The sequence below is a fragment of the Micropterus salmoides genome, unplaced genomic scaffold (assembly GCF_014851395.1).
Source record: "Micropterus salmoides isolate LMB-PRFRI ecotype aquatic unplaced genomic scaffold, ASM1485139v1 Ms_hic_scaffold_21, whole genome shotgun sequence".
NCBI lineage: Eukaryota > Metazoa > Chordata > Actinopteri > Centrarchiformes > Centrarchidae > Micropterus > Micropterus salmoides.
This window is the reverse complement of record NW_024041262.1, coordinates 21,392,734-21,417,276: the sequence shown is the minus strand read 5'-3', so window position 1 is coordinate 21,417,276 and position 24,543 is coordinate 21,392,734. Positions and strand designations below refer to the sequence as shown.

The 24,543-nt window shown below is 40.3% G+C and overlaps 1 protein-coding gene across 3 annotated transcripts in view; it reads right to left on the bottom strand.

Moving 5' to 3' along the window:
- Nucleotides 1-434: 434 nt before the first annotated feature.
- LOC119916446 (leucine zipper putative tumor suppressor 2 homolog) overlaps nt 435-24,543 on the bottom strand; it is a 37,720-nt gene continuing 13,611 nt past the window's right edge. The window contains exons 2-8 of one of the 3 annotated variants that reach the window (XM_038736456.1): nt 22,207-22,292; nt 18,462-18,592; nt 6,653-7,186; nt 5,413-6,006; nt 5,111-5,233; nt 4,334-4,480; nt 435-3,393 (exon numbers count right to left, since the gene is read on the bottom strand). In XM_038736456.1, the coding sequence (XP_038592384.1) occupies nt 2,686-3,393; nt 4,334-4,480; nt 5,111-5,233; nt 5,413-6,006; nt 6,653-7,168 (2,088 nt within the window). In that variant the 5' untranslated portion in view covers nt 7,169-7,186; nt 18,462-18,592; nt 22,207-22,292 and the 3' untranslated portion in view covers nt 435-2,685. Of the gene's footprint in view, nt 3,394-4,333; nt 4,481-5,110; nt 5,234-5,412; nt 6,007-6,652; nt 7,187-13,945; nt 14,093-18,461; nt 18,593-22,206; nt 22,293-24,543 lie in introns of those variants that run through there. The other 2 variants (XM_038736455.1, XM_038736457.1) reach the window with 2 other exon arrangements.

Below are 24,543 nucleotides of genomic sequence, written 5' to 3'. Positions count from 1 at the left end.
ATAAAACTGTTATTCCATGTCCTGGGTGAATACTGATGAAAAATAAACTTAAACTCATCTGTTTCTGCAGAAGAAGAAATCAAATTCTAGTGTATATAATTTGATGCAATAATACAGCTAAGAGAGAAAATGCATCTACTGTAAGACTTCCTGACTTTAGAAGCAGTTGTATGAAGTTGAACAAATCTCCACGTACCACACAAAGCTATTAAATTTAGTTTTTTTTATTTAAAAACATAGGTTTGTTCAAGAAATGTACAGCATGAAAATATACATTTAATGTCTTCATACAAATATTGTGGATTATAAAATTATACTGACGAACCAGAACAAACATCCACACAAACATTATATACAGGCATTGTATCTGTACTGTAGGCGCAAAATATAATGTGCGACATTGCTTTGGTCTATTCACAGTGGCTATGTTTTAATTTTTTTTGAGATGGACACACATCTCTGGAAGAAAACTATGATTTGTCAGGGTTATTTACAGAGGATAATTCAATCAGCAGTAATACAGGAACATAAGACTTCTTCTCTTGGTTCTGTTGTACAGGGAAGTAACTACGCATGAAACAGATCCTATGATGTAAAGGTTGTTGGAAAAACAGTCACGCCATGGCCAAAGTAGTTTACACCAAAACACCCATCATTCAGTGCATCATTCCCCTTCTGTGAGGTGATCTTAGTAACACATCACCCGCACACAGTAATCTGTTACACCACATCTTGGAGAGAGTTGTAGAAGTATTTGATCTAATTATAAGATACAAGAATGTAGGTGTGCTTTAATAGTCTGACACAATTGTCTTAATTTTATGTACATTTGTTTTACTGGAAAACGCCACTAATACAAATGACTTACTATGACTTGAATGAATTTACAGTAGGAATGGCTAATAAGATATGCTGTATACCATGAGACAACATCCAATTGATTTTGTCATGGGGTTTAACCATGGTCACTATCCTTTTAATATCTGAGCGTATGAGGCTAAGGTGCACAATGTTGGAAAAGTACAATGTTTAAAACCTGAAGAGCCAATTTGGGCTCAAGATTACTTTTTCAAGTGTAACAAAGAAAAACATTTAACATGAGCAGTTGAGGGTGTTTTGACTTCTTTGGGAGGCATTAATGTGATAAAGATTCATTTGTTGTGTATTAATAACTGGATTTGCCAAAAACACTGACACTAAGTTGACTTTATAGGAAAAATAAACAGGTTCCCGACACTTCGTCACTGCAGGATAATCATAGGTGTAAATAATTAAATCAATGATGGCTGAATTCCATTTAGCTTCTTCGGTTTCAGGCTCCTGGACAGCCCTGGTACAGACCTTTTTCACAGCAGACATTTTGCCTTGTCACAGTAGGAAAAGCACATGTGAAACAACTTTTGTTAAAGATGGCCCAGTTCCACTGAGTAAGCCAGCTTCCTGTTAGTATTCCTGGTAATAGAATGCAGTCGTTCTTATTATTTACACCTTAATTACACCCATGCTTTTCCTGCTATGCCGAGCCAAAATGCCTGCTGTGAAAAAGATTGATTTTCCTGAACATTTACAATATCATGATATACAGTATATCAATATTACAGTATTAGAATAGAAGATTTTATCCACATCTCCCACGACTACACTGTAGGAAACATGATTTAATCCAATCTTCTGGCATCAGACAATAGTTTGACAAAGCTAATTTTAAAGGTGGGTCAGATCATTTGTGTGTGCGAGAGAAAAGTAGATGTATGCGCTGAATGTCAAGTGTTAAGGTCGTATATTTTCCAGGTGTCATTACATTAGACTATACAGATGTTATTTTCACCATTTAAAGGTAAAAAGTACAAATTAAGGAGGTTCAATCTTTGTTTCCCCTCAGACTTAATATTAGAGTCCACAAACTTCCAATTCTGTTTACAAAGTTATAAAAACAACAAATTTGTGCTATATAAGGGTGGAATATAGATGTTTTGTCCCAACAAATTCATTGTGCTACTCCTATTAGAAAGAAAAAAGACATATTTTGGAAACATCTACTGTTGTTGGTCATGCCACAATTCGCAGAAAGGCTTGTTTTTGAGAACATAATTCTCTTCACATCACTCAGAGTGCAGCCACCATCATTAGCACCCGCGCTCTGATTCACTCGCTCTTATGACGTGCTGAATGTGTGGTATCCCACGTTTGCTGTCAATTGACAACAGCGTGGGCTCCATCCAAATTAACTGTACTAATGAGAGCTGAATGCTAACAGAGTGGGTGTGTAGTGCTAAAACCCAGCAGGGAAGGTGGAGGAGAGTGAAAGGTTGGGACAAGTTACTCATACACAACAAATTCTCCCACAAATGCTTAAGACTGGGAAAGAGGGCTGAGGCGCTGATGTCTTAGTTAGTGCAAACACTAACACATATTAATGGAGGGGTAAAGGACTGAGGTGGCCTACTAACGACTAATAGGTCATTGGCTCTCAAATGGGACTCCTTAGAGTAAAAACCGATGAGGCAGAACTAAAGTGTGGCTGATTTTACACCACAGATGGTTGTTTTTACATTTGTGATACCAATCTTCTCAAACAGAATGTGTTTAAATCTAGACAGCACAAAAGAGATCAGATCTGTGACATGTAGGTGAAAACAAACATTTAAGCTGACAGCAGTGCAAATCAAAAGAGAGACATGAGGGTCAAATTTCTGTGGCGGCGATCTCGTCGAAGTTTATCTCGTTGCCGCTGCCCTCGTCCTCCTCTCTGCTCTCCAGTTCCTGACTGAGCTCCTGCAGGAGCTGCTCCAGCTCTCGGTTCCTGCGATACATCTGCACATAGTTCTGCTGCAGCTGTTTCTGGTAGCGGATAACTTTGTCCTTCTCCTCCTGCCATATCCTGCGCTCCTCCTCGAAGCCTCCAGTTTGCTGCTCGGCCCGCTGACGCTCGAAGGCCAGCTCGGCCCTCATCCTGTCCATCTGCACCTTCATGTTTTGCAGGGCCTCGGTGCTGCTCTGGCGTTGGGCCTTCGCCTCATCACTCTCATAGGCGAGCAGGTGCTCCTCTGCTTCCTGGAAAACCTGACACTGTCTGTTTCCTGGGCCCTGATTGGCCAAGGCATCTCTGAGATAAACCAACTCTCCCTCTAGGCGTCCTACCTTTTCTCTGAGCAGCTCCGCTTCGCTTTTGCGACGCTGAAGCTCGTTTTCACAGACCTCCAGCTCTAGGGTTCGTGTGCGGGTTGTGCCGTGGGCCTCCTGGAGCAAGACCTGGGTGTTTGTCAGCTCACCACGAGCCTCTCTGAGTTGACCCCGCAGTGAAACAATCTCTCCCACTCGCTGGGCTAACTCTCCCTGCACTTCCTTCAGCTGCTGCTTCAGCAACGAGATTTCCCCTGACTTCTGACAGACCTGAGTGGGAAAGAAAAACTTTTAGAAGGCATGTTCAGTTCAGCAAAGCGATGGGTTTTGGGTTTTTTTGGTGCACAGGCTAATCAAAAATAAAGAGAAGTAAAATAACCAGGGCTGCAGCTGACAAAAACCCAAAGATATTCAACTTCATATCATAGATGACCTAGTAAGTTAAACTATAATTGTTTAATTTTATGCTGATTGACTCAATCAGCTAATAGTATCAGATCTAAAAATAAATGTAAAAATCTAATGTAATATAAATCTAATAAGTCTTATTGAAAACATCTTGATAGTTTAAGTAGACCAAAACACCATGATATTGGGCAACAAATGAAGACATTCCTATTGATGTTGCTTACTGTCTGATGTGTACAAAACAGAACTTCAGTCTGTTTTTCATTGTTCAGTGACTGAGGAAGTCCACAAGTTGTTCTGTTTTAGCGATCATGTTTTTGTTGTTCCACCTTATTCGCAGTTCTTACAAATTCATTTTTACATCCTCCATGTATGAAAAATACCAAAATTATCAGTTCAACTATTCAGGGTGTCTAAGATCTTTAGACTTCTAGACATGATTCCTTGTGGCACAATTAATTATCTCAAACCGCAGAGAAGATCAATTGTATTATTGATCTGCGTCTGGAGCTAACAAAGACACTGAGCCAGCCTGCATGACTGATGATAACCATTCCTGAGGCATATTATTTAAAGTTTGTCTTCCAGCATCTCTCTATGGGTTTGTTCATGTGATATTAATTATGTTACCTGTCAGACTTTGACAAGAGATCCAGAAGATCACTGGACCTTTTAGTTACATCAGCTACAATTTGTCAACATTTTCACTTCTTGTATCAAGTAATAAATTCACTAAAATGCCCGCATCCCTCAATTGAACATGTGAGTCAGTTTAAAAAACAGCTGTGGTTGTGCCACTCACCTCCCACTTGCTCTCCTCCAGTCGAGGCCCGAGCTGGATTTTCTCATGCTCATAGGAGGAGCAGCGCTCCTCTAGCTGCTCCCTCTCCTTAAGGAGCTGAGCAAAGTCCTCCTGCAGCTTCTTCTTCTCCTGCTGGAGTTGATAAACCTGTGGGCCATGACACAGCCAGTCTCAGCCAAGTTGACCTTATCAAATCTTAGGTCTTAAAGGTAGCTATGAAATTTAAGAAGTGCGAAGAATACATTGGCCTGAGACAAATTTCATTGATATTGATAATAGATGCGCTTGATGTAAACAAATGATCATGAACTCACGTGATTTGCCCTTGCGCTAAAATTACCTCATTTCTGGCAACTAATTTTTTTTTTGGAGCTTTTTGAAACACAGCTTGAATGCTATGCACTTAAAGCAACATCTGCACTAACCCTGCAGGATCTTTCCCTATTATTGTTTTTCAATCATTATTACTGAAAGACTTAAACTACTTAAAAGGAACGAGATAAATCCTCTGACATTTGGTTTGTGAATTTAAGGACTTCTTGAGAAAATCAAACCTGACATCTGGTTAAGCAGCTGTTTATAATGTGTTTAGATAATATGGACCCATTTAAGATTCCAATGTAAAATAATACTGAACTATTAGAAACATGCTGACAGAATACTTTAAAACTAGCTACTTGTGGCTCTGGTAAGTACTGATCGTTTGTTCTGGTCATCTATTCGTAGAAAAATGGTAGCAGAACCTGAACAAGTTCAAGTTTCTGTCAAGGATCTGACCTGCAACTGAAGCACCTGCTGTGCGCGCTGGGCCTTCTGTGAGGCTACCTGCATCCTGGTGGCACAGCCCTGTCTCAGCTCCTCTAGCTCCAGCTCAAAGCGCTTCTGCTTCTCCTCATAAACCTGCAAAGAGAAAGAGGTCACAGGATTGACAATACAAAACAAATAACCTGTGATTTAAAGATGAGTTTGGAATTATTTACAGTGTCAGCTTGCTTTAAATAATAAACATGTGAAAGTGAGACATCAGCCGGCAAACGGGACAGTGTGTTTCACTCATCTGTATTACATTATCTACCAACCTGACAAATCGCAGCTTCATTCTCATCCAGGTTGTCTCTAAGTTGCTGCAACTCCAGCTCCCTCTCCCTCAGCTTGTCCTCCAGGTCCCTCACCACCCCCTCATAACCCTCCACAGGGCCAGGGGAGCGCCCGCTCGACCCACTGTCAGACAGAGGTTGTCCTCTGCCACTTATCGAGCCGGATCCCGTACTCTTACTGGAAGATGAGCGTCCGCTGTCTGAGTTGGAGTGTCCGTGTCCGCTGACAGGCGGCGCGCTCTTCAAGGGCTCCAGGTGGCCAGCAGAGGCCTCTCCTGATGCCTGGCTGTAGCCGGCGCTGCTGTAAGGTGGTATACTAGAGAGGGAGTTGCGTCCAGAGTCAGAAAGTTGACAGGACTGGCTGCTGCCACCGCCGCTGTTTCGGATCCTGCTGTACAAGCTGCATTTCTCAGAGGAGGGCGACACCTCTCTGTGGGTCGGGCTGAGAAGGTTCAGGTTGTTTTGGCTTTCTGATGCATTGGCACAGTGGCGAGGGGAGAGGTATTGCATGGAGGTACGGCTCTTGGGAATGACGGGTTTAAAGGCAGTGGGCCGCAGCACTGTTTTCTCCATGTTCTAGAAAAGGAATACAAAATGGGATGAGTGTTGAGAGGCAAGCAATGATTTACAACATCTGAGTTGATGTTCACTTCAGGCTAATTTACTATCACACTGCTAATGCGGTGTCAAAACTAAAAAGAATTCAGATTTTGCCATACTGAACAAGCTGTCCTTCAAAGTCATGTCCAATTCCATCTTATGCTGATGATATCACAACTCAGAAAACTCAGCAATCTGCAGATGAAGATCATGTTATATCATGACCTAAAGCTCTAGAACAGCCACTAGGTAGACTTTGGATACATAAATTAACCATATATCAATGTGTAGAATTGGTTAATGGCTGTTTTGGATGTTTGCATTAGTAAGCTTATCAGTAAATTGTATTTCTGTCGGGATTTACACTGAGTTGCAAGTTGATTAGGTACACATAGCTGAAATTAATGCAGCAGTGCTGCATCATCTCTTCATGAAGGTTATGATTAGTTTTTGTTTAAACTGTTTTAGAGAGGGAAATGAGGGTAGGCTAAATAACAGTAACACCTCCCTGTATAATGCAATACAGTTTAACAGCACACCAAACTACATCAGATTGTAATATAAAATTACATTCAGTGTAATATGATTCTATCATTAAACACTAATGTATTCAAACACTCACTTTCTCAAGTTTTCCTGACACAGGGATCAGTTTTGGAGGAGGTCCCTCCATGTTCCCATTAAACCCTGATCTTTCTTTAGTCTCATCTGTGTCGCTCCCTGGGCTGCCACGTGTTACACGGTTGTCATTCCAGTCGCCTACATAGTCGTCATTCAGGTAGGTGTAGTTTCCATTACCACTCTCCTTCTCTAGCCCCCTGCTGGATATTGTGGAGCTCTGTTTTTTGAGTGGTGGGATGCTCTGCAGTAAGGGGTCCTGGGGTGATTCAGAGCCCAGGCACGAGGTGCCTGGTGTGGGCCGTCGGACACGGGCTCCCAGCTCGACACCAAAGCGGTGGTCCTGGTAGGGGGCGGGGCGGGTGGAGATGAGGCTGCTGACCGAACCCATAGGATCAAGAGTTGAGGGGGGTGGGTTGATGGGGGGTGACGAGCCAGAGGGATGTCTCCTGCGGGCTCCTCCACTGTGGCCTGGGTTGTGGGGCTCAGCAGATATGGGCAGAGCCTGAACCAGGGCCATGGTGGTGGCTCACTCGCTCTGAGAGAGGAAAAACAGCATAAGTCTCACAAAGAATGTTTTAATACATGTAGACTTATACATGTAATAGTCAAGTCTTTTAATAAGCAAGTCTCTAGTTGTTTGAAACCAGTCCAAGTCAATTCTTAAGTAATGTAAGACAAGTCTAGAGTCAAAACAGGGTTGTCCACCTTGGCTGATTCCTTACCACAGCGGCCTGGATTCGAGTCCAGCCCAGACCCTTTGCTGCATGTTATCCCCTCTCGGCCTTCTTGTCCAGTCAAGTTTCAAGTCGTTCAAGACAAGCCCAAGTCAAGTCAAATAGCAGGTTTCAATCCTTAAGAACAAATCCATGTCAAGTCTTAAGTCTTGTAATAGCAAGTCACATGTCATTTCAGGCACCATTTGAGTCAAAATTAAGTCTCAAGTCAAAAGTTTCCATAAGGAAATTTCTATGTATTTTCACATGTTTCAGGTCTCTGAACACTGACCATTAAAATGGCATGGTACACAGCTAACACGAGAACTGCTGCAGTTGTATTTACTCATCTTATCTAGAAATGTAAATCCTGAGCAAGCTTGTTTTGTTACTGATAAGGTCAGATTCTAGCTGTTCAACCTCCACAACAGGGTGCTTTCAAGGAATTCTTCTCTGTCAAAAATAAATAAATAAAATTACACAGCAACTATGACAGACTGAAGCATACCAATGTCCCACAAGAGCATAGTGGCCCACACACAGAGGACCAGAACAGGCTATTCATGAAACCCATTCAAGCAACACAAACAGGGCTTGAGGCATGAGGCTTGAGAGGCATGAGGCACTAGAAGAAAAAGGTCTCTTTTCACTTGGGATGTAAAATGGCTTCTAACATGCTGGCATTTCCCCTGCTAGCAACAAAGGCTACTGTCTCCACACATCTTATCAGCTTTGGAATAACTAAAAGTTCATAACTGTGGAAAATACTTAAATAGAAACAGAGAAGAGCAGACAGGTTGAACTTTCTGTGACACTGTAGCAGTGGGCGTTTAAAATTGCAAACTAACAGTACAAAAATATATAGTTAGGAGAAATAATTTAACAATGTAGGAGGCACAAGAACATACTTTCTCACCTCCTCACTCTCACAGGACTGGTGGTAAATCTTGACACTACAACAGACACATACAGACTGCTATGATGTCAACAATTTCCCCCGTGGATGGTAAATAGTTGAGTGTTGTGTGGAGAACAATGGCCAGCAGTACGTATGATTATGAGGTCATAGTGCACTATCAACACATCAACAGTAGAGCCAGTTGTTCTCTATAAACATCACATTGAGTCACTGTCAGCCTGTTATGAGGATATCCGACTGACGGGTGTGTCCTCTTGAGTTTCAGGCTTATCTAGCAAGTCAGAAAGATATGACTTTAAAAGCATAGCAAGACTGCAGTTCTGTTGCCACAATGAAGATGAAATGGAGAAAAACACCTGGGGGAAAAGACTGTCCATGTTGCTAATGAGTGAAGATACCTAATAAGGTGAAAGAAGGGCTGACAGCAGGCATGCTGGCCAGCCACATTTCTAGACTCCACCTCCCAGGAGAGGGCCGTGCCAAGTCATTTTCAAACTTGCCAAGTTTACTGAGAGCCTTCAAGGCCACTACTGAGATTTAACTGTGATTACCACACGTTAATTAGCACACTCAAAGTTGGGCTGATCCCTACTTAGGCTCGTATTAACTGACACATCTGGTACTGCAATATGTTGTTATGATGTGTAAAAACTGTGAAACTACAAAGACGTTAACATCTACTATAATCTCTACTGCACCAGCATCTGTCAGTACATTTTACTTTGAGTGTATGTTCCTCCTTGGCCACAACGCTCTTCCAACGATCGACGCCTGGCTCAGCCATCCCTTCACACAAAGCAATCCCAGTCCCGGCTGTTCTCATCCGTGACACCATGATGGTGGAAAGAGCTACCACGTGCCATCAGAGCAGGGGCATCCCTCTCCAACTTCAAGAAGCTCTTGAAAACTCCTCTCTTCCGAGAACACTTCCTCTTAACACCTCTAACATGCACTTCCTGTGCTCTCTGTATTGATTGCACTTTTTATTAAATATTACTTCCTTCCCTAGGTTTACCCCATTGATGCGATATGTGCTATTAGCTATTACTAGTATTTATTGCTGCTCTTACTAGTATGTATTGTCAGTTGTAGATCTCGTGCTGTATTTGATGCTTTGTTGATGGTTGTATGTTGTTTCTCAAATGTAAATCACTTTGGATAAAAGCGTTAATGTAATGTAATGAGTGTGGTACTAAAGAACTAGCATTCCTTGTCATAGGTGAGAAAGTAAAACAAAGATACTTAATATAAAAATTATTCTCTCAAATCCATTTGCTCACTCACTCGTGGGATAGGCAGAAATGCTCTCTCAATTGATTCTGTTTGGTCAATCAGCAAATTGAGTTTGAAATGGAGTTTAAAATGTGTGCTGTTAAAAGATTCATAATGCATACTTCATCTACTGCATCAGTGTCAGTATGAAGGAAAACAAACAGCAGCAGGAGCAACATGTTGTGTTTGGGAGGCAGAATTAACTGTCCTGATGAGCTGAGCCTGCAGGATTAATCTTATGTGATTTCTCTATGCACTCAGAAAAGCCAATTAGTCCACTAACGTCTAGAGTCTGTTACAAATTGTCAGAAAAACTCCTTATGCTCAAATTTCTTGACGGCAACGCGTGAGGAACAAAACTCTATAGATGATTTCAATTATAAGAATCCTTCTTGCTATTTTAATGTGCACCAGTTGAAAAGAGGCCGCATCACTGATGGATTTTTAAACCTATTTTGCTGTTGAAGCTGATCTCTCTCACTGATACATCAATTGCATCAATTTCAAATTTAGGCTGAATTCTGTTTTATGATTTCCTCGTTTAATTCCCGTTTGCTCGCATGCTGAATGTAGTGCACGATACTCATTTATTCATCAACGCAGTTGAAAGAAAATGAAAAATATTGGGAGAGTGTTGGTCAAATTATTACTGTGGTTCTACAAGTTTAAAAAAGAAAAATCTTTATAGACTGATCTGATGAAAAGAATCTGTATGACAACTGTATGAAAGTGGTTATATACTCGTACTCTTGTCCTTTCTATAACAAACTGTGAAGACACAAACCTCTGGTTCAAATAAGATACGTTAGGTTATGTAAACTGCAACTTGCGCCTTCTTGAGAGAGGCTTCTCCTTGCTGTTGCTTTCCTCAGATCAGTATTTCTAATGGGGGGGGGGGGGCATTCTGTTGTCCTCCAACTCTCTCTAGAAATAAGTGAATAAGCTCTAATCCCTCTGGACTCAAGATGACTGAAACTATGCAGGGACTCTACTAAGGAAGGCAGAGGGGTCTCAAACTGTTTTTAAAGCCCCTGTCATGATCATGCAGTCCTGGTCTCCCTTTTGTTGTCATAGTGACCAGGGCCTCAAACATTAGACGGGGGAGAATGGGAGAAGAGGGTAGGGGGTCAGAGGGCTGACAGGGAGGCCAGGACCCCTCCTTAGCATCTTAAAGCCTTCAGTCGTTCTATAGGTCTGACAATCTTCCATATGCTTCCAGTTGGTTCTAATGGAAGATAAATGGACATGAACAACTAATGAAGGGTGGATGATGAGTCCATGACACTATGTGGGGGGCAGGAGGGGGGGATACTGCCACAGTCCAAAACCCAAAGATATTTAATTTGCTATTTTCTGGAACCATTAAACATTTGGCATTTGTGTCTTGATAAAGGACTCCTACATTTTTTTTTATGTTTTTGTGTATCCATTTCTAAATATGTGCAGGTGCATAATAGAATAAGAAGAGGGAATGATCAATATAAAACTTTCTCTTTTCTCTCACAGGAAATATAATTGATAAATGAATTATCAGAAGTAATGTCAAACAATTTTTGATCGCCACAATACAAACCTCTCATATACACACAAAACAAAAAACAATGCATGACAAATAATAACTTTACCACCCCCATAATGTCTACAGGGTCAGCTGACTGACTGTGAGCAGACTGTTTTTGTCTGGAAAGCCCTTGAAGGTTTTAAAGCCCCTCAGTCCAGGCTGTAGACAGAGGGACTCAGTCAGTCACTCCTCCAGCAGGAGGAATGTGCGGCCACTCCAGCTAATGAGACTAATCATGGACAGAACTGGAGCTGGTCAGTGTGTGGACAGAGCGACTCTACAGCCGCTGGTCTCCTGATGTCTCGTCATTCGCTTGCCACAGTTTGGGAGAGCAGATTTAAAGTAGTATTTCTCCTGCGTCAAGCATTTTGCTTTGCAGCACCCGACAGTAACAGCTCTGGGGATCTGCTGTCACACCAGGACAGTTTTATAGAATTACTCGTATAGATCGAACGCAAGAAAAAGCAGCAGAGATAGAAAAGATAGTTTTTTTTTATCAATTTGATCGCTCTGCATAAAACTATACAAACCCAACAAACTAAAAACATTACAATACACCAGTATGCCCCTATTGACCCCTTTTTGTGGTAATTTGGTTAAACACATTTATTTAGGAATATGCACCATATACGGTTTATTATGACTCAGACATGACAGGTGATAACACAGGATCCGCCTCCATTTGAGTTGATGTTGTGACAATTAAGTTAAAAAGGTTGTACATGGCACAATACTTAAGAACTATAACTCAAAATGTATAGTGTGTATGCATTTGCTATTAAGTTACGTAACTACCTGAATCAAAGGTTATTTTATACGTCTTATTTTTGTAGTGAAATGGGAGCAATAACCGCCGTGAGAAATGCATGAAATACATATTCTGAAATAAAATTCTTGCTGATATTTCCGTCTACAAGATGAAACTGCAGAGTCTGCAGTCTGCTCTGAAACATCCCACTCAAAGGCCTGAGTTCAGACCCCCAGCAGGTCACTCCAGTCACAGCAGTTTGTCTAGATGTATTTTAAAGACATGCACCTAAGAAACAAACTGTATAAAAGCCTTTTTTTAAATAGAAGCCATATACAAAGATACAGTATGCAGGGTTTTCTGGCCCTGCCCTGCAAATACTGCAACGTCACACAAACCTAGTTTGAGACAAACTGAAAGAGCCTGTACTAAATCCTTCTTTGTTAGTACAACGCCATAAAACATACACCCAGAGCTACGGAGGTGAGAGTCTAAAAATATTCCCTTCAGCAGGTGAAGTGTTTGGACTGGAGGAAAAAAAGAAACTCTTGTTATACTGGCAGTCATCCGAGGCTTCACCGCTGAGAGCAACACCACCTCTGACTCCAGGAAGATGTGGAGCGAAAGCAGGGGAGACAGAGAATGGAAGGAAGGAGAGGGTGTCTCAGTTTTCAGCAGGGAGCGTCTGCATGAGGGAAGAAACAAATGAGTCTGGAGATCCCCCTCCTCCACCCTCTCTCTGCCCAAACTTCTGAATCCCACTCTCTCTTTCTGTTCTGCCCCGCATTGCCATCTCCTTACTCTCCCCCCCTCTCTCTGGAAACTGGAACATAGATGGAAAGTGTGACAAAGCTATTTTAGTTTTGTAGACAACCTACCTTTCCTCAGACACCTCCCAACCCTGACAGACACTACTGGTCACCATGCCAAAGGTTAAGGTTCCCAACTACGGCTGCAATTGACAATTATTTTCACTCGATTACATATGTAGTCTATAAAATGTCAGTAGCAAGTGCACAAGGGGACATTTCCAAATTACTTGTGTTGAGATAAAGGTATTGAATTTAAATACTCTCATTTGAGTAGCTAGAAACACAGACTGTTTGGTGTTTTTACTTGATAAATTACTTAAACAAGTAATTGATTGTCTAAACTTGGCAATTCCTTTTGAGGATCCACTAACTGATTAAATGACTATTTGTTTAAGCACTAATTATGTGCAGGCTACAGACAGGAGTTTTAATCAATGACTTTTCTGATAAGTCTTTTTTCTTTATTAACTGATTATATAGTGTAAGTTGTTTTATAGACTAAGTAGCCCCTTTGGAGTAGCAGCCCATATACAAAGAAAACTACACAGGTATGTCTCATGAGGGCCTACAGGTTTTTTTGGTGCACTGATCACGGTCAATGATTATACTTCACAGAAAGAGCAGAGGTCTCCTTTCACTGCCTACATATCACTCTCTCACACACACACACACACACACACCTAGATTAACGTCCTCAGCTTGTTACAGTTTTTGCTTTGATGAGCAGGTAGTCAACTTCCACTAATTGCTCTTCTATACTTCATCACACCAAGGGTTGCAACTATTGGTTATTTTCATTACCAATTGAGTCAGTCTTCTGATTTTTGTCTCTAGTGATTGATTAATTGTTTAGTCTTTTAATCATTAAGAAGTAATGAAAAAGGTTCTTTCACAAATTGTCAAAGGCCACTGTAATGTCTTCAATTTGCTAACAGTCTAAAAACTTGAGATATTCAACAAAAACATCAAATTGTCACATTTGAGGAGCTGGAATCAAAGAATGTTAGACTGAAATGATAAATCGATTATTAAAATAGTTGCCGATTAGTTTTCTGTCTATTGATCAACATTCATTGCAGCTCTAATTACTTACATTTCTTTTCACAACTATGGAATTTTTGACATGCAATAAATCTACAGGAGTTAACTTACACATCTTTATGAAGCAAATAATTATTTCACAGTGACTGTAATAGAAACAGCGATCACCAAACACAAACAAAGTCAACTTCCCTTTTCTCCAACGTTCCTTCCCTCCGGGATTCTTACCCCAGTCTGCTCCCTGCATATCTGCTCTGGTGTGTGACCAGCTCCTTCTTATCATCCAGCCTCAGCTCCTTCAGCGTCTCAGGTTCAGTTGGCTCAAAACATTCACTATGTTCCTGTTCTCCTGGATGTTTGGCTCTGTGTCTGACCAACCCTCCAGAGGAAAACTTCTCTAACTGCCCCCCACCAAAAAAAACAGCTCATTCTCAAGCCAAATGCCGCCAATGTGAATGGGAGCCCAGTCCCCTCCCCTTCCTCCCACCTCCTCCTCGTCCACAGCCCAGCCTCTCACCTCCTCTCTCTATGCCCCACTCCTTCTCTACTATTTCCTTTGACCAAAGAAACACTCTGCAAAGTCCTCTACTGCCTTTGTCAGGCAGTAAAAAGAAGAGAAAAGAGAAAGAAACAGAAAGCAAGGGAGATTCGAGCTGTCAGTTAAAGACTGCTCTTTACACTTTCTGCCTATTTTAAGTAGAAAGCAATGGAGAGTAAAAAGAAGGCTTATGATGTCCGCCTTTTCCCCTGTCAAAATTGAGTCTTCATCTAAGTGCATTAAAAACAAAAAACTAAAGAAGGTGCAAGTGATAACAGGAAGAAAAAGGCCGGGAGGTGTGGTGAGTCAGGGTATGGCATGGGAGAAAGAGGTGAAACTGGTTAGCTAGACACTGGATGTCAACGTTAAACAGTAACAGGCTAGATTTTAAAAACTCTCTTTATGAATCTTCATCAAACACTGCAGTCCTGCTACCCATTTGTTAGTCTGATCTAAAAACACACACCAAAGCTCAAAAAAATGAACTACAGTTAATTACTGAGCAAATTCTTAATTGAAAGAAACCGTCACTCTGAATTAGAGGATATAAACCTAGCAAAGATGAGCACTAATATTCCTTAAAAGCAAAGACAGGAGAGGATAATAACATTTCAAGAGGCAGGGCTGGATGTATGGGATATATAGTATCAACATATTTAGGCAAAACATCACACAATGATATAATGATAACGATATAATAGTCATCAAGCTTTAAGTTACCTCTAATAGTGTTACTTTCGTCAGACGAAACTAAACAAAATGTATTCGTCAAAGACCTTCTTTTCCATGACTAATATGAGACGATGACGAGACGGCGACAATGTACTTAAATACTGACTGTGACCATCTTAACATGCAATCTTGTTGGCAAAAAAATGACGAGACTAAAATAGAATTCATAAAATAAAAATGTTAACAAAATCTCTCTCTCTTTTTGGGAGTATAATAAGACACTATATTCAGGCCATATTTTCTCCCTCTAAATTTTCACTTGAACAGTGTTTTCATTCAGAGATATGTTTTTCTTCCTGTGCTTTGAATGCTGGCCGACGCGGCAACGTCTGGTGCGTGAGGAAAATTTTACTGTACTGTGGAGGATGCGAACTCTGGTGATGCACACAACACGCTGGGGAGAAAGAGGTGCTTAGATATTTGGTCCCATTTCAAGTACAGTGAGGCACCACGAAAAAACAGAGGGCCTAATTATATCGGACGGCAAGCAATGTGGTTATAAAATTTCTGGAAAAAACACTACAAACTTGAAGCGGCATATCAAGACTATCCACCTGGGAATTGTGGTAAGTTAATGTCTCCTTTGCAATAAAAATGAGAACAAAGATAACATTAAAATTTTACAAAACAATTTATCTATAGGTGAGATGAGTGAAATAAAGACTAAAACGTCTTACTAAAATATCTCTGTTTTGGTTAAAGCAGATTGACCAAAATGCTAATCAAATGAGTTAGAAAAGACTTAAATGATGATGTCTGACAAAATTAACACTACTCATAAAGATTTCAGCCCTAGTTGCACTTAAGTGTATTTTGATAATACAGGTCACAAAGTTCAGTTGGAAATGAGATGTGACAATAGCGGACAGCAAAAAGGCCTTACGCAACCTCTCTGTCAGGAGTGCACAAGAAGAACAAATTGTGTTTGTGTTCACAGCACAGCCAAATCCTAGACTAAGACAATTCATCGTATTGTTTTGAAGTGAGTATGGATGTAACTGACTAACTAACAAATGAACAAAAGATACATTCTTTCACTCACAAATTCATTTACAAGAATCAAAATGCACCGTAGCTCATACAAACACTCTCAGGAGTTTTGCAGCTACACCTTTACTTGGTCTGCTATGACTGTTAGCTTATGGTGGCTAATGTTAGCAAACTTTGGGTAATGATTGCTAGAGTCAGTTCACTGATTTTATGACTCTTCTCCACTTGCGGGAGTGTTACAATAGCTTAGCATTTCAGCTAAATGCTAAAAGTAATTTAGCATTTATCCCATAATTATTTGTAGCCACAGTGGCCACTGTTCCACGAATACACAATTTGAAACCTGTGTGGGAAACGCTGGCTTAGCTAGTAACAATGAAAACTAATAGAAACACAATTCTGTACAATTGCCTTTTCATAAAATGCAAATACATTGATGCTATTTACTGAAAAATGCTGGCTATAAAGAGTATTACAAAACTAACTTCTTACATCTGCATTAATAATTTTTTGGCTACGTGGGGGCAGCACATCAAGCTGTAAACAACATTGATGTATAATCATCTTATTTAGTTTCTATGATGAATATGTTTAAGGAGCAAATAATTTTTTGGCCACCTGATGCAAGTAAGCCCAATACTCACTCTTTTTTCAGCTGCGGATATTTAGGATCACTGAAGTTTGTAACAAATCGAGTCTCTAACATCCTGAGTAACCAGTTGGTCAGATTCCATAAGAATATTCTCTTGACAGCGGCTGCATTCAGCCTTTGCCTTGACCTGTAATCCACCATCTGGCCAAAATGAATAAAAATAAAAAAACAACAGGACGAGATAGTGCAGTCAGAGCTCAGCTGATCAACTCATGAAGAGAGGGGTAAAAGTAGGGTACGAGAATTAGGCTATGCCCTGCCACAGCCTTACACACACACACATACACAAACACACATCTTTCCCTCTCCCTTTCTCTATTCAACTCCCTCTCTCACTTCTCCTGTAACTGGGTCACACTGGTAGGCACGAAGTTTGTCCTTCAGGCAGTCAGACAGAGGGGAGTGAGTTCAAGGTCGTTCTTGGTCACGTCTCAATGGGAGGTCTGGAGAACAGTGAATATGCCACAAGTGAAGTCCCGTCCTGCAGCAGCCAAACCAACAGAAACCTCTCTCAGTCCAGAGTCCAAGACTGGACAACAAACACCATCAATTACTACCCCAAGGCCACCAGGGCTGGGATAAAGAGGCAAGCTGCAAATCACCTCTGTGAATGCCACCATTAGCATTATAGGCTGGGGGGGGGAGGGGCTAACATGACTCAGCCTCTTTTGAGAGAGCTGATTTACAGGCCAAAGCAGCAAAGTAAAATGACAACTCTGTGGCTTTTTCCCTGTCTGTGGGATAACCAAAGGAAAACCATGAGGGAAATAAAAGTAAAATTCCAGTTAAAACAAGTAATTCGAGTGTGGCTTTGCAATAATGTTGGGTACATCTGCCTCATGGTTTCTGGTTTATCCTACTCAGCCATATAAAGAAAAAAACTTTTAGTGAGAGTGCCTTCGGTGGCCAATTTCTGGTGAATATTGAAAGTGTCCTTAGAGGCCACAATTCTAATTTTTCTGTATCTATAGCAGAGGCCCAGCAGGTGGTCATCCATCATAGGCTGAGCTGCCATCTCTCTGCAGTCCATCAGCCTGCTTCCTTATATATTTTCATAACAACACTTTGCGTCTGGGACCAGAAACCGACAGAAAGCTAGGCCATCCATCAGTGTCCGCGCTGCCTCTGCATGGGGACGTCACTCCCTCTGGACACTGCAGCTAAAATTGGCCTCGACCAGCCGGCCCTTTGGACCTCTAACTTAAAAAATAATCCACCATGGCACAAAGCAATCCACGAACACCTCCGAAATAAAACTAGTGCGAAGGTTTAGCACTCAGCAGGGGGTGGTTCATCAGTTTTAGACACAAATGAGGAGAAGGGAGGCAGAGAGAGCTTTGCAGACTGAAATAACTACTCCTAGTAAGTCCACTCATAAATCCCACAGAAATGGGATGGCTGTATTGAGTTGGCAGGGACCCGACTTAACCACACTCTGATTTACTGTATAATGTGCCAAAGAGATTAGGGTTACGCCTCCAGCTCTGGAATTACAGCAAAACCCTATCCATGATTAAGATCTGTTGCTAACTCCCACGCAGCAGGAATGTCTTAACACCCACACATAGAAGGACGCACACGACTGTGTGTGGCAAGCTGCAGCCAATTCTCAACGTCAATGAAGTCTCAAACAGAAATGGCTCGAGAAGAAAAGAATGCTTGGTTTCAGATGTCAGAGAATTAACACAACTTAAAGCATCAACTTTGTTAGAGAACATTCCTGCAAAATCAAACTTCAAGGTCCTGTTTCACATATCCAGGAACAGCCAAAAGGTTTAGCGTTCTCTTTTGATCAAATTTAAACCACATTTCTCCCAAAAGGCTCAACTTACCTGTCAATGACACACTGTCTTTAGCTTCTGGAGGCCTTAGAAAAGCATGGGGTACGGGTCGGTCAAGCATCCCAGGAAGTCACACCGGTGAACAGATCTTCATTCTCTCTTCATCTCTGTGTTCTCCCAGACTGAGCGGATAAAAAGCAAAGAAATGCATGTTGTTGAATCAGCAGAAGAGAAGCTGTGAGACTACTACCACTGTGGCGAGTTGGAAAACCTGAAATGTGACATGTGTTTATAGAAGTAAGCGAAAAAGAGGAAAATCTGAGTCATGAAGGCAAAAAAGCTTCACATAGAGGAAGGTTGAGACTGAGGGGATTTTCCATGTCAACAAGAGTGATGATCGAACCCAAAGCTAGCACCCAGATCACTAAACAACTATCCCGGGTAAAGTAAAAACATTACTGTTGACTATTTTATGTTTTGTGAATCACCACAAAGGTTTGGGGGTTTTTCAACATGTTTTTGTCATTTTCTATCATCATATAAGGTTTAAAGTTAAGACAAATGTAGTGAAAAAATACCTGTTACATACAAAATAAGAAAAATGTTAATAAACACAAACAGATTTTGGATCAAATTATAACCTGACATCTAAAAAGACAAAAAAGGTGAGCAGTACACCGCCACCATCTGGAAAGTAGTAAGGAGTCCATCTGCAATTCATTAAACTGGTATATTAGTGGTAAAGCAATATTTAAGTGGAGTAGAAGAGCATGAGAAAAGAGAGACTATGGAAAATGCCAGAGGTGAGTCGACCAGACAGCCAGAGTCCTGCTGCCGTGAGAACGTTATAAATGCAAAATATTACTTTAGAGTTCATTTGGCACTACCATGTTTTCAGCAAAGAACACTACTGACACTAATAGAAAAAGAAATAATAGCAACATATGGTGCTGGAAAAGTGCAGACAAAATCCACTGTATGTGAATCAAGCCACTGCCCTCAACTTCCCTACTTCAATTCTGCAGGTTTTAGTCTCCCCTTTCCCAGGCCAATTTTTCAAGGTATAATTTGTCCTTGTCCTGATGTTAACGTATAATTGAGTTTCAGAAATATTTGCAAAACCAAAGCAGTGGATTAATTGCCAGCTGTGCCTCAGGAGATCATATTTCTAAGTAATATGGCCATGAATTATTCACACAGTATTCAGAGACTAACAGACAGGTACAATGTTGTTACTAGAGCTGTGCAATAAATTAATTTCCCATTATGAATCTCTTACTGACCTAAATGTACTTTACTTAATGTACTTACTTACTTGTACTTGTCATAATTTGCAATAAAAGTCTAACTGGCAAAAGTTTGAATGAAAGTTCAACAAACCAAGTGAGGCAAGTAACATCTAACATTGGCTATTTAGCAAAATGACAACACAAACCGTACTGAAAAACATTCCAAATAGTGTCAATATGTGGTTTTGAGGTGGCCGTGTGCTTGAGCTAAGCAAGTTATGGCATAAGAATATAAGGTAGCTGTGTTATTTTGACCGGTTCTCAGAGTTTCAGAAGTTTGGTGAAATTTTTGCGTATTCTTGCACTGCTGTTAGTTAGTAGTTGGCTTTTTTACATTTCTATATCGGATGACTGTAAATTGAGATTGTATGGACCCAGAAGTAGACCGAGCTGAAATCCGCTCACCATAATTTAACCACTTGGCATTACTGTTATGAGCTGACGCAAGACTGTAAGTTTGGAAAGTTTGCCTTTAATAACTGGTGATATCAGAGGTGAGACAGATGAGAAAACGCTCTACATGTAGTGATGTAAAAAAGAAAATATATTTCTTGATATTAATTTTTGATCAAATGGTCCAGCCCCAAATGGTCCCATGTTTCTGTTTAGATAACTTTTTGAGAGATTCTGTTAACAGATTTTAAAGGAATAGTTCCCCATTTAGGGACGATAAGACCCTTGAAAGTTACTGCGTTTGGCCAAGAAATAGTTCAGCTCATAATCCATGATAAAATGACAATGTGACATTTTTAATTTCATGTAAACTTCCTTTTATGTACAAACGAGATATAGCATGTTAATTGGTGAGCCTGAGAGGTGTTGCTAGGTGGATTTCCAGTTTTGATTGTTTTCTATTATTGTTTTTGGTGTGAATCTTGGATTTAAATTTAACTTACATGCATCTATTTGATGCAGATCCAAGTTTTGTCAATAATGTATTATTTATAAAAAACAAATGTAGAGGATTGTAAAACTAGAGACATCTCTGAATCCTTTCTAGTAATCTCTGTAATAACTATCCCTTATGCATATGATTTTTGGATTAAATTAGAATACAACATGAAACAATACGTGAATTGATCAACAAAATTAAGGGAAATACCATCAGACTAGATCTGGAGTTCAAAATAAAGGCTTAACTTTATAGGGTTGTGGTGAACTGTGGCAGGAGTTGAAACAGTGAGAGTAATGGTTATCTGTTTATTGTGCATCCTGTTTTATCAGCAGGATCAGGGATGTTTGCTAAAATTAACTGCCTGCTGGGTTTCTCCAGCTGAACGGGCTTTACTTAAACCAAAGCAAACCAAACCTGCTGCTCTTCTGTGCCAAACACACTGTATTCGTATGTTACAAACAGATGGAAGTGCTGAGGAAACTGTGGCTTCCCACATGTAATGTAGCTCAATCCAGATGGCTTTAAGACGGCTTCTTAAATGTTGCACTGCTATAGTGCAAAGCCATAGTCTATACTTTGAGCCCTGTAAAGCAATACCTTCACAGTTGTTTTTTTAAAGACTGACAATCAATCCACACATCATGAACAGGCGTTTACTTAAGAGGGCCGCTCCCCTCACCTGTTATTCCACAATGAAGGGAATAACCCTCAATAAAGGAAGACCAAACAGCAGAGGGTGAGACACAGAAAGACGAGCAATTGCGCTGCATGAAATGAGAGTAGAGGGCGGCACAGTGATTACCATTTCACTACATTATTCATATGCTGAACGGGCACCTTCAAAGACAGCTTTCAATACCACTAAACCTCACTATGACATGTTAACTGACCCGCAAAGCAATCAAGAATCAATGAAGTGGAGGAATTACGTTATCTGTTCTTCTTGAGTAAGCAAATTTCAAAAGAATTTGTACGAGTTAAACCCTCTCAGAAAGAAGTAGTTTTCATTAAGGATCAATGAAGATAAGGTAAATGTTAACACCTGCAGTGAATAAAGATCAACTGTTTAAAATGGTGATTGACTGTAAAGCGCTAGGGATGGGTATGTAGCAGAAGGGAGTTACAAAACTCAATTTCACTCTATAACTTGTTATATTTTGACAATAAACCTACCTACCTATGAGAAATAGATAAATTACTAATCTGACATGTACTTATTAATCAGTAGTCCTTTAGTATCTATGAATTGTGTGTATGGAAAAACATGAGCCAGGGCCAATGGGACATTCTAAAAATACCATATAGCCCTGATTATAAGACGGTATTTCTTTCTGGAAGTTACATTTGAAAAACTATGTCTCCTGATGCCGACTGGAGAAAAAAATCACCCGTTAAGTAGCCAAGAACTAATAAGGAGCTCAAAAACACAATATTTTTGACCCCTTATAATGACAGGAGAGTGTGTGAATGTGAGACTGACAAGCAACACAAATGTGGGATTTAGTCTACAGCATGCTTTAAATGAAGTATTTTATGTCTCGTAGTCAGTGTCATCTAATATCTGGGCCAATACAGTTGATTTATTTTCAGTGTGATTACTCAACATTCCTACTTTACATTATCCTTCCTTGGACATCCATGAGGTGTCCTGCAGGCAGGGTATCCAGATCACAAGACAGTATCTTCTAAAAACTGACACTGGTGATAGACAAAAGAGAACACAGATTTAGCTTTAATCTGCAGGCAGGAGGGCCAACAGCTGACCAAAAACAGAAATGAAAAAAGCAGCCGTTGTTTAGTATCCCACAGGGAAACTAAGCCTGTTGGGACACAAGAAGCAAATAGACATAACCTAAATCCATCTCAACAGTCCTTTCACATTTATTTGTCATCTTAATTAAAAGTAAGGATTACTTTAATTACCTAGTATAACAGACATACATACATCTAACACATATACATACATTTTACAGGCATTGTTATGACAAGATTGTTGGTAAAAATACATAAAGATTTGCTTGTTACAGTTTTTAACATTTCTCTGTTTTTATATCAAGTTTTGACATTTGGTCAAAAAAAAGGACCTCCAGTAAGACTTGTAATTATTTTTGACGTTACATTTATGTAAGTCCAATATTCCACTATGTTCACAAGCTAGCCTAACTTCTAACTTTGTCTCTCTGTGGTTGCTAACTGGACAGTTTGTGTGTAGCACACAATCAGTTTTTAGAGCTTTTTCACGAGAAGCTGCATCTAGAAACAATGCTGATTCGAGCGTTGTCTCCTTTCACATAAAAGTAGTCATGTGATACATTGTTAACATAAAAACATCATAACACACTGTTTATAACAGTTGCTATAAATGTGTTTGAGCATCATGGCATACAGTTTACAGCTACACTGTGCAGTGGTCGGGAGGTTGCATTAAATAGGATGAAGTGCAGGAAATAAATTCAGATAACTATTGGGAAAGGTAGTGAACTAGAGAAGAAGAAATTAGGATAAACGAGGGACAGTTTTTGCCAGACTTTCAGGCACACACACACAAAAGCTTGTGATTCAGTGAACACACACACGGAGCCAGTAGACTATTAAGGAGTAGGGTGGTGGCCCAATTCTTCCCTATCCAAAACACTGCCATCCCACAGCACTTAGGTTTATTATTCTACTGTTTAACCGTGTGCCAAAAGGTTCCAGACAAGTTAACAAACCGCATAAGAGATGGTGGAACCACCACACACTGAACAAAGGCCATTCAGATTGGGAAGTGGTGTAGCATAAAGGGACATGACACAAACAGACATGTTGACAATACTGTACTCTGGATATGTGAGATAATGTTGAAGATTCACACCAGGCTATTAGGGACAACTGAGAACATGCTTGCACGTACATAGTTGTGGTCAAGAACATAATAACAGCATAAATGTAGCGGGGGAAAAAACCACTTATGGAGAAGTCTGAAAGCTTGTGTTCAGAAATTCTGAAATCATATAGCTGTTTATTTAAAATGGATAAAATGGGCAGAGGGTGGAAAGAGAATCCACTGGGAAAACTGGCATGTCTGCCTCGTTTGTACAGCGAGAAGATGGCTCACGTGGAAAGCATCACATTCCATCTTAAACAGCGCAAAATCTCTGTATGTTCTCAGACATCCTTATTTAGGATCATCCAGGCCAAACCTCAAACATCCTCCCACATTTTAGAAACTTACAGAGAGAAAACTGCATCCATTTCTACTCTACTGTGAGAAGTGAGGATCTGAGGATGAGGAGGAAACAAGGAGGACCAGAAATGCAGCTGTCAGTGAAAAGGTGGTGTTCTTGAAACAAATGCTGAATAAGATTTCTAACATTAAAAAGAAGCTGAGCATTAAAAGAACCACACAGAAAAATGTTGTGGTTTAAGTATCCAAAGCCTTGTTCCTGAAAAACTACAGCAAAACAGATTATCTTATTGTGCAACTAACACATTTATTTAACTACATTGGAGTTCATAGATAAGTGGCTTTTAAGGTTGGCTTTAACATTGGTTGAATATTAATAAAGGTATTTTCTAGTATTGATAATATGAAAAATATAAAATAAAAACAATCAAACAGATCTTCTGAGCTATAATCTGTGTAAAAGACGGAGCACGATTGTATATAAAGTCGATGAAAAGACTTTAACAGATGCAAATATTCCCAGTGTGCTGCAGACTGAAGCAAAGATGCATCCATGCAAGTTAAAAATGTTACAACTTCAGCGAAAAATTCATGCTTGTCCCAGGGCTTTATGGATCTGCTTCATAAATATACAGAGACGAGAGGAAAAAGCAGAAAGAAATGAAGATGTTTTTGTGAGTATAGTCAGAGGCTGAGCTGGACCCAAACACACACATTAACTCTCCAAACACAGGCAGACACTGTGTACATTCCTGCAGTTTACAGCTAGGATCTGTACAGTTG